The 10,806-nt window shown below is 39.8% G+C and overlaps 1 protein-coding gene across 1 annotated transcript; it reads left to right on the top strand.

Annotated features, from left to right (window-relative positions):
* Positions 1 to 705: 705 nt before the first annotated feature.
* LOC138694335 (uncharacterized) lies at positions 706 to 1,848 on the top strand (the record flags this gene model as incomplete). The annotated part of the gene is made up of 1 exon (XM_069817997.1): positions 706 to 1,848. A coding segment is annotated over exon 1 (1,143 nt), but the record flags the coding sequence as incomplete, so codon positions are not given.
* Between the last annotated feature and the right edge of the window lie 8,958 nt (positions 1,849 to 10,806).

The following is a 10,806-nucleotide window of genomic DNA, read 5'->3' as shown; positions in this document are numbered from 1 at the left end:
AAATGAACAGTAAATTACAAAGATTGACAAAATTGTTAAGTATAACTTGAGAAAAAGGTAAAGTCGTAACTCTGATATTGAATAAAAACCTAAAGTATAAAGGGACAAAAATGACCGAAAAAGTGATATTATTTATATATTTTAGTAGGCTTACCAGAGGACAATGATTAGAATTTGTAAATAAATTCGCCTTTTCTATGAAGTAGGAAATAATCCAACAGACGAAAGCTGGGCATTAATAATAACAATACCTACTTCACATGTTTAGATGCTGTACAGCCCTGTAACTCAATATTAATTTCCTGTGAAGTGAGGAAACAAAAGAAGAAGAAATGGAAATGACTCAACTTCACCTGTGTGTTGTTCAATGGACCATGGCAGACAGATGGGAGAATGCAATCCTTGGACATAATTTGATTTGATTTCGAAAGCGTGACATCAACATGCCATACAGACTGTGATGTAACAGTATGAGGAGGATTGTAGCGACATGGTGAATGGGATTGTGGTGTGAGGGAACAACAGATCAAGATTTGCAACGCTAGAAAACACGAGGAAAAACCACGTATGAAAGTTTATTTCCCTTCTCAATGCAGCACTGCAATCTTTGATATAAATACAGTCTCTTGCAGTCGTAAGGCATCAGTGTTCTCTGTAGCAACAGTGCAAAGAACAATACAAATTAGTGTTCAGCGTCCTAGAGGAATGGGTTCCATACGCCGGGTATGGGCCTGCTACCTACTAGGAGCTTTATGGCTCCTAGGGTTAAGCAGGGCCCTAAGTGTCGAAAAACCTACAGTCGTCTCTAAGGATTTAATCCAAGAAGAAAGTAAATCGGTAGTCAGTGGATCTTCAAGTGTCGTTAAAAAACCACTAACACCTCTCGACTTACTGACAGCAGAGTCAGGACATTGGGGTGGTCACGGTGGTTATGGAGGCGGTGGACACGGTGGCTATGGGGGCGGTGGACACGGAGGATACGGAGGCGGTGGTCACGGAGGATACGGAGGCGGTGGTCACGGAGGATACGGAGGCGGTGGTCACGGAGGATACGGAGGCGGTGGACATGGTGGAGGTGGCGGTGGACACGGTGGAGGCGGCGGTGGACACGGTGGTGGCGGCGGTGGACACGGTGGAGGCGGCGGTGGTCACGGAGGAAGCGGAGGTGGTGGCCACCACGAAAGTGGAGGTGGTAAATCACATCATTCTGGTCACCATTCTAGTCATGGGGGCAAAGGAGACAAGGGTTACAAAGGACATCACGGTTACGAGAAAGGAGAGAAAGGACATCACGACAAAGAAGGACACAGTGGACACTACAGCGAACACGGTGGCCACAAAGCAGGCCATAGCGACGGAGGTGGTTACTACGGATCCCATCATCACGGTGAAAAAGGTGAGAAGGGCTCAAAGTACGGAGAGGGCGGTGGACACAAGAAGGGACACTCCACAAAGGGCCATCACGAAGTTCACAAGAAGGATGAGTACAAGAAGGACCACGAGTTCTTCGATGAACACCACGAGGGAGGCCATTACAGCAAGCACGGCGGCCACGGCAGTCACTACGACAAGAAGGGCGGCGGTCACAAGAAGGGAGGCCACCACAAGTCCGGGTACCACGATGACCACTATGGCAAGAAGGGACATCACGCCAAGGGTCACTACCACGATGACCACAAGGGATACAAGGGAGCACACGGCCACGATAGCCACTATGGACATCATTCCGAATACGGTGGTGGTGGGGGATCCTCTGGTGGTTCTAGCCATGGATATAGCAGCGGAAGTGGAGGTGGTGGTGGCAGCGGTGGTCACGGAGGTGGAGGCGGTGGTCACGGAGGTGGGGGCGGTGGTCATGGAGGAGGCGGTGGAGGACACGGAGGTGGCGGCGGTGGACATGGAGGATATGGAGGCGGCGGTCACGGAGGAGGCGGTGGTGGTCACGGAGGAGGCGGCGGCGGTGGACACGGAGGTGGAGGCGGCGGACATGGAGGATATGGAGGCGGTGGACACGGAGGTGGCGGCGGTGGTCATGGAGGATATGGAGGCGGTGGTCACGGAGGAGGCGGCGGTGGTCACGGAGGTGGCGGTGGTGGACATGGAGGATATGGAGGCGGTGGTCACGGAGGAGGAGGAGGTGGACACGGAGGTGGCGGCGGAGGTCATGGAGGATATGGAGGCGGTGGTCACGGAGGAGGCGGAGGTGGACATGGAGGTGGCGGCGGTGGTCATGGAGGATATGGAGGCGGTGGTCACGGAGGAGGCGGCGGTGGACACGGAGGTGGCGGCGGAGGACACGGAGGTGTCGGCGGTGGACACGGAGGTGGCGGCGGTGGACACGGAGGTGGCGGCGGTGGACATGGAGGATACGGAGGAGGTGGTCACGGAGGATATGGCGGCGGTGGACACGGAGGTGGCGGCGGTGGACATGGAGGATATGGAGGAGGTAGCCACGGAGGAGGCGGCGGTGGACACGGAGGTGGCGGCGGTGGACATGGAGGATATGGAGGAGGTGGCCACGGAGGAGGCGGCGGTGGGCACGGAGGAGGCGGCGGTGGACACGGAGGTGGTGGCGGTGGACATGGAGGATATGGAGGCGGTGGTCACGGGGGTGGCGGAGGTGGACACGGAGGCGGCGGACACGGTGGTGGCGGAGGGGGTCATGGAGGATATGGAGGCGGCGGACATGGTGGTGGCGGAGGTGGACACGGAGGGTATGGAGGCGGCGGACACGGTGGTGGCGGAGGTGGACACGGAGGATACGGAGGCGGCGGACACGGAGGATACGGAGGCGGCGGACATGGAGGATACGGAGGCGGCGGACACGGAGGTGGAGGCGGTGGACATGGCGGATATGGAGGCGGCGGACATGGAGGCGGTGGCGGAGGACACGGTTTATATGGGGACGGTGGCCACGGTGGTTACGGGAGCGGTGGTTATGGCGGCCATGGCGGTGGAGGGCATGGCTGGTAACGCTTCACGAGAAGAATGCCAAACGAATCAAAATTATTGTTGTATAATTTTATCTCACTTGACTGAATTTGTTAAATAATGACAGCTGGACACAAGTGAGATGGTGGTCACTGCTTGAGAAGCGTTGTTGTTTATTATTATGTATTCTGTTTTATTGTTATAATAAATGATTATAAAGTAACTGACTGAACTTCATAATTTTATTTTATGATTCATAAATTACTTTTGCATAATACGGAGTAAAATGAACCCAGATGTTATGAAAAGGAAATACCTTGCATCACGGGAAGCTGTTTACTATAGATCGTGTGCAACTTAACAGACCTCAATTCAAAATGGGCTACACGGGAATGAAAAGTGCAGATTATTTAATGAATAAAAATGAAGTGTTCAATTTTATCATAGAAATAAAATGGTTAGTTTAAAGAACAGGCATGATCATCTAGAGTGAAATAGGCGTATAAGAGAAAAACTACCAAAAAAAGTCATAGAAAGCTTGCTGGTACGTTTCCAAGAAATAACTTTTACAGAAAAATATAGCCTAAGTAAGGTGCTAATACAAATTTCAAGATTAAATTACCAGGAATGTTAACTACTTTTTATTTGCTTGCTGCACGAAGTATACAGAAAACGTATTGAGATGCCATTAAAATTTGTATTTAGACAATTTCATGGATTGTAACATTTTAAACATTCATGTTAAAAAAATTAATTTTTGGCATTTCGTTTGTTTTCATATATATTCTTTTGTGTGTGGCTATACTTTCTAAACTATCGATTGTATTTCGTTTGCAATAAACCCCTTTTCATGCGACTTAGTTCATGGATGTCGCGGCTTTTTAGGCACCTAAAACAACACCATCGCGCTTAAGTAACGTAGCCTAGTTGTATTGTTAAGATTCATTCGCCACTAGTTGTGGTAACTTAAATATGACATGCACCCAGACAAAATATTGTAGCCACGAAGAAAAAAATCAATTCGCCTGAAAAGCATTATAGTAATTAGCGATTGAATTTATCAAAGAATTCTGCAAATGAAATATGGGTTAAAATATATCGGTACGTATTAGTATTTGAATCCAGGCTCTAATATCAGTAGGAGAAAAAGCTGAAATATAAATTATTTGGCATCTATGCTTAAAAATTTATTCCTCAAAAATAATATTACGTTTTAAAATAATTAATAATCCGACTGTTGTATTGAAGTTATTTTGAAAGATCACTTTCACCAACAGCGGTCGAATAAAATTGACTGATTTGTAATTAAAAATTAATTAAAGTGCTGATGTATCCTCAATGAAACTGTTTTCTTTTTTATAGACAGGAGAAGTTAAAAAATAGCTAAATTTTCAATAAAAGAATAGCAAGAATACAGGGTGATTCAAAACCTCTGCGACAAACTCTGAGGGGTGATAGATCTAACAATAAGGAACTCTTTTTGTTAAACAACCTGTTTCTTGACGCGTCATTTCGAAGTTACCGTTGAAAATGTTTTTGCGAGGGCGTACGTCAATGTATGCCAATGTGTGCATCGCTGTTTGTTTGTTGAGATTTTTGTTAGAGAAGAGAAGGGTTGTTGTTGTTTGCTTACGTTTAATGTTCAATACCTTTTTCTTTCAGTTCCGTCTAATCATCAATTGAGAATGGATGTCTACACTTTTCCCGAGTTAGCCGACATGGTAATGTGTTATGGGGAGGCTCGCGGAAACGGAAGAAGAGCTCTCCACATGTACCAACAACAGTTTCAATCACCCTCACGACAAAATGTTTGCTCGACTTTATCAGCGCCTTCGAGACGATGGGTCTCTTCGCCCCCGGCTTATTTGTGGAAGACCGCGTGGACATCCATTCTCATTTGTTGATTACACTGAACTGAAAGGAAAAGGTATTGAACATTAAACGTAAACAAACAACAACAACCCTTCTCGTGTCTTACAAACATCTCAACAAACAAACAAACAAACAAACAGGGGTGCACACATTCACATACATTGAAATACTCCCTCGCAGAAACATTTTCAACGGTAACTTCGAAACGACGCGTCAAAAGACATAGTGTTGTTTAACAATTAAAGTTCCTTATTGTTAGATCTATCACCCCTCAGAGTTTGTCGCAGAGGTTTTGAATCAGTATTATATTTCAGTATAGTTGAATTAAAAATCAACATTCGATACTTGGGATTCGATACAAATTGTTCACATGTCAATATCGAGTAAGTATCGAAAGAAATCACCGATATCGAAAGTACTCAGTATCGATATGTCATATTTGTTTTCATCAAATCTTCTCTAGTTACGTTCCGAGACGGATGTTTACCTGATTGTCGCGAAAAGAGAACAGGGATCTGAATGGAATAACTTGATTTAGAACTAATCTAATCTAATTCATTGCCTGAAGATGTCAATTGACGAAAACGTCCCCAAAAAGAATTTCAGAATAAAAACAAATTATTATATGTTGTAAAAATTTGTTTTGATCAATTAGATAATCATTAGACGGAAATACATAAATGAAATTAATTGAATTGTTAAATTAAATTAATTGATTTCGCCGGACATTTCACCACTTGAAACATTCAGTATTTGAAGTACTCCGTTAAACAAATTATTACTAAGGAAAGAAAGAAAAATACAAAACATTGAATGAAACGCAATATAATAAAATAATAAAAGACGCATCTTCTGCGGACCTATGGAAAAAATAACTAAGGAAGAGACTAGTGAAGAGCTTTGTGTGGAGTGTGCATAATGTATTGCTTCAGACATTTTCCTACTTATTGAAAAACACAGAAAACAAATATATAAGAAAATATACAAAGACAAATCATAATAGCATTTCGTTGTGTAGATAATGTAAATATACTGCTATCTAATTTGAAAAGACAAATTGAAATGAAGTAATTAAATATGAATGTCAAAAACATAAAAGAAAATGCATATGCCAAAACGTTTTGTTGTTTAGATAATGTAAATATATTATAAATACAACTCTCTAATTTTAAAAGACATGTTATTGAAATAAATGAATACAATATTCTTGTCAATCCACTAGGTCAGTGGTTCTTAATCTTTTTTGAGTTACGGATCTCTTGAAAAAATCTGGTGAAAGCTATAGACTCCTTCTTAGAAAAATGTAAAAAAAAAAGTGGGAAACAATTTTAGATACACTTCTACTCTTTACGTTGAAATAATATACTGAATATATATGATTATTTTTATGTGACTTCCATGGATCCCCATAAGCCCATCCAAGGACTTCCAAGGGGTCGATAAACCCCAGGTTAAAGAAACCCGTCACTAGGACATTAGCGACTGCCCAGTACGTGCCCACATTATTCAGGGCACGCCCCATTCCTTCCCGCCTGAACGTCTGTGGTTCATATTATCATGAGTGTTCAATCTATATTTTATTACAAACATTTCGAGAATGGCGAATATTTATGTCAGATATATATTATGAAAACCGCCGACAATGCGTTTTATACACCTTTAAAGCTGCGTTCTAAACTAACATAATTGAAGATTCCCCCCCCCCCCCGGAATAAGGATGTAACCAAAAAATTATAACTCATGTTTCAAGGGAAAGGAAATTAATTTCAGGGGCATATTTCATTAGGCCTATGTTAACTGGCATAATCATTTTACTAGTCAAGAATATAAGTTTATTCAGCTATTGAATGGAATAATTTATTGTTATAAATAAATACTTCAAAATACTTTTTCCACATGAATCACGTATTTAAATAATTTGATGTTACATCCTTTATCCGGATAGGTATTCAATTATATTATAGATCAGTTTGTTACTTAAAATTAATGTAGGCCTATTCCTAGTTTATGATTGAAACACTAATTTTCTTCCGAAAAAATCGGACCTACTAACTCGGATTGGAAAAAATTAATTGCAGCCGTTTTCTGTCTCTCAAAGGGTCTGGATAATAGGTATTTGTCATCGCTTCTTACAACTAAGGTTACCATGGTGACGAGCGATTGTCACCTCGGAATTGAAATTCCCTTCAGTGGATTGGTAGCTGTGCGTGGCGGGACTACGCGATTCCCAGGGGATCGCCTTAACTCGATCCCCTGCGCTTATCCTTCCTTTAGGATTTGGAGGGTTTAAAATGTCAGTCCTCACTCACAGCTTTGTGCCCGCCTGTCTCATTTAGCCACAGTCCGACTGCTGTTGTAGAGATTTTATTTTTAGAATAGTTTTCGGAAGGAAAATACCTAAGTCTTTGATTTTCTACAGTAACTTGTAATGTACGTGCAAGAATCGATCTCCACCTAATACCTGAAATACTACTTTACAATGGCGTAATATTGGATGTTCGAATTTTTAATATAAAATGTCTCTCAGAGAAAATTGTTGAAATTAATCTAGAAACCCTGTACATTACGAGCATAATGTACAATTTTCTGCTGTTATTTTTCATCGACTTATTCAGCAAAATTTATATTATTTTGTATAACAATTATGTCAGGTAATAGTAATAACATTTATGGAAAACATTTTCGTTAGACAGTTATATTTATGGAAAACTATTTCGTTAGGCAGTTATCAAATTTAAATTAGAATTTATTTATTATTTGAGGCAGGAATGAGCATGATGTCATATATTAACTATGTTGTGCTCCTTTATTATGGACAATAATTGTGAAATATTTAATTTATGACATCAATTTATTGTGTCGTAACGTGTCGGATGACTTGTGGACGGTTTGTTACTGCGTTCGGGTCTCGACAATAACCATACTCACATTCATCAAAATTTTATTCTGATACCGTAATTTAATACTATAATAAAATAGACTTCACATTGTTTCCACTTATCTTAACAGTTAAGTTGTTAGCTGATTTCTATTATGCTCACTTTAGCGAATGTCACTTGTTTTACTTATCTTATTTGTAATGCTTGTATTTTTCAGTGCTATAGAAAACCTGATTAGCTACCTGATTTCAGACAAGAATATTTAATCTATGCAGAGATTGATTTTTTGGGCCTACAGAATTATCAAAAATAATCTCAGTAGAGGTTTTGATTTATTTAGAGAAAAACAAAAATCCAGTGAGATTTACTCGACTATTATACGATTATAAGAAAGTATATAAAGATTAGAAGAAATAAAGTACTTTAATACAATAAATTATTAATTGACTTACTAAAATTCTATTTCACTAATGTTAGCTTCACCAAAATATTTGAACGGAGCCGCCATTTTCAGTTGACTCTCTAGTATGCGGTAAACAAATGACGTTCGTAAAGCATGTTTCATAGTACCATAAAGAATTTGCAGTTTGAAATGTTGGAAAATAAATACACAAATGGTAAGGAGATAACAAAAGCTATATAAACATGATAAGAAATAAAGTACTCTAATATAATAAAATAGGTATTAATTGACTTACTAACATTCTATTTAATTAACGTTAACTTCACTAAAACGTTTGAACGGAGCCGCCGTTTTCAGTTGACTATCTATGCGGGAGGCAATTGACGATCGCAAAGCATGTTTTATAGTACCGTAAAAAATTTGCAGTTTTAAATGTTGGCAAACAAAGAAACAGATGCTAGGAAAGTGATGAAAACAAACAAATATTAGAGAAGTGATAAAATTGAAGCGATAAACAGCCATGATTGGTTGAAACACGTCCCCTCGTACCGTTTTATAGGTCAAAAGTAGGATGACGTAGTAAAAGTGTAATAGTCTGAGGAAAAAAAAAAATATATATATATATATATTTATATACACATGTCTATATACTGTAATTATATAAGTGGAAACGGAGTAAGGCCACTAAGGGAAAAGAACCGATGGCGAAAAATCCGATCCGGTGCGGTGGGTTGAACTTCGGCGTAGCTCAATGGTTAGAGCGACTAGTGCGTAGAACTGGGAGAACCGGGTTCGATCCTCGGCGCCGGAGCGAATTGTTCTCCGTTAATAACAATAACAAAGAATACTTAAGTTTATTACAAACGAAACTGTATTATTTAGTTTATTCAGTTAAGATTCATGCTAGTTAGGTGATCTTTCACCTCCTCTTTTGACACACGCGGACGTGAGGTTAGTAGTCTGATGGTCGGCCTTGACCCTTTATGGCCTCTTTGCGCTCCGGATCGGAACGAATTGGAATGGAAACGTGATATATTACTTACATAAAATAGTTATTTTCGTTCTTGTTTCTATCGCCAACTGAAGCCATTGTTTCCTCGGAACTTTGAAGTTTCTTCTCCTGGGATCTGTCGTGTGAATTTGGTAAGAAAGTTCCGACCGATGCGACGCGAACTTGAAGTAAAGATTTTTTTTTTCTTTTTTAAAACTCCTCATTAAGGCAGAATCCACACCAATATTGCTGTATAGAATAGGCCTTTTCATAAAATATATGAAAAACTGAAACATCACCTTAATTGGTACAAAGTATAAACAGATATTTCCGGATATCTTTAAAACAGTGACGAAGTATCTGAATTCGAGAAATTCTGCACAGGAAAATAGAGTGACATTCGGTCATCAGTAGCTACTTGGAATGCGTAATCTATTGCACGCGACTATGCTTGATGGAGGACGATTATAAATATAATTGCAGGATATGAGGTGCATCCACATGCTGTCGGTAAAGACATGCCGTTCATTAGTTGGTTCCTTATAGGCCAGTGATGTCAAAGCAAGCGCATTTTTCTGACCTTGACGTCGTGCGCGGGCATCAAGCGTTGGGTATTGAAGGAGGAATAATCAGCCTGTTGGATTAAGAAAACAGTGGTGCACAAACTTCAAACGGAAAGTGAAATTTTATGTCGTTATTTTTATATGGCTTATTTATGTTTGACATTCTCTATATTGTCTTTAAAGCAAAAGTAGGACTAATACCAATTTCTTAATATTGCAGTTATGCTTTAAACGTCAATAACATAATAAAGAGTTATGAGGAATATTCACATATATTCCATAGTAGTACAACTATACTGTACTAAGTGGATGAAACACATCATTCATAAAGAAAGTGATATCCCAAAGTAAGAGATTGAGTATGACATGATAAGTTGAAATTGATATTGATGGTATCTTTAGCCTTGTGAAAGTAATCAATGAACTAATCAAAACAACATTAGAATACAAAGCAAAGTTACCTAGGTACTGTATATGTTTTAAGTGTAACTAATATTCCATAACAAAACTCTTATCGAATTATGCTTTTAAGGTGATATTGGTGAGCAACTTCCTATCATCAGAATATTAAATTCTTTTCTCGAAATCTGCTGAAGCTATAGAGCTGAAATTTTGGCAACACATGGGCACATATCTTTTGCTTATGATGTAACAGTAGTTGCTTTATTAATTCATTTCCTTACAAACATTTTCCATGCGAATATTTTCAAAATTTGTAATAAACTATCTTCAGTAATACGTATTTACGGTATATTAGATTTACGAGAACATTTTTCACTACCTGTAAGACTACTAAATAAATAGGCCTAAGGTATCTGAAAATTTCACTTTTCTATAAAAAAAAAAGTTGAGAAAATTTTCCTTTTGAATAAAAAAAAGTAAACCTGTGAAAAATGAGCATTAAAATTAAAACTTACAGTCTTATAATGCAATTATACTGTAAGTTTTAATATAAAAATAAACATGGATACAGTTTTAATAAGTTCTCTTCCCTTTATCCATTGAATCAGTGCTGGCCATCCCTGTATATAGCTCGGCCAAGCGGCATATACTACCTCTTTCGTCTGTCTCTTTCCTTTCCGCTGTAAAGCGCTCAGGCTCTCCTGAGATCTGAAGCGCGCGCTTGCTCCTATGGGCATCAGTTGACATGACTGTTATAGGCTATAA

Source organism: Periplaneta americana, chromosome 1, assembly GCF_040183065.1.
Source record: "Periplaneta americana isolate PAMFEO1 chromosome 1, P.americana_PAMFEO1_priV1, whole genome shotgun sequence".
NCBI classification, from domain to species: Eukaryota; Metazoa; Arthropoda; class Insecta; order Blattodea; family Blattidae; genus Periplaneta; species Periplaneta americana.
The sequence above is the reverse complement of the archived record's forward strand: the minus strand, read 5'-3'. Positions and strand labels throughout refer to the sequence as shown.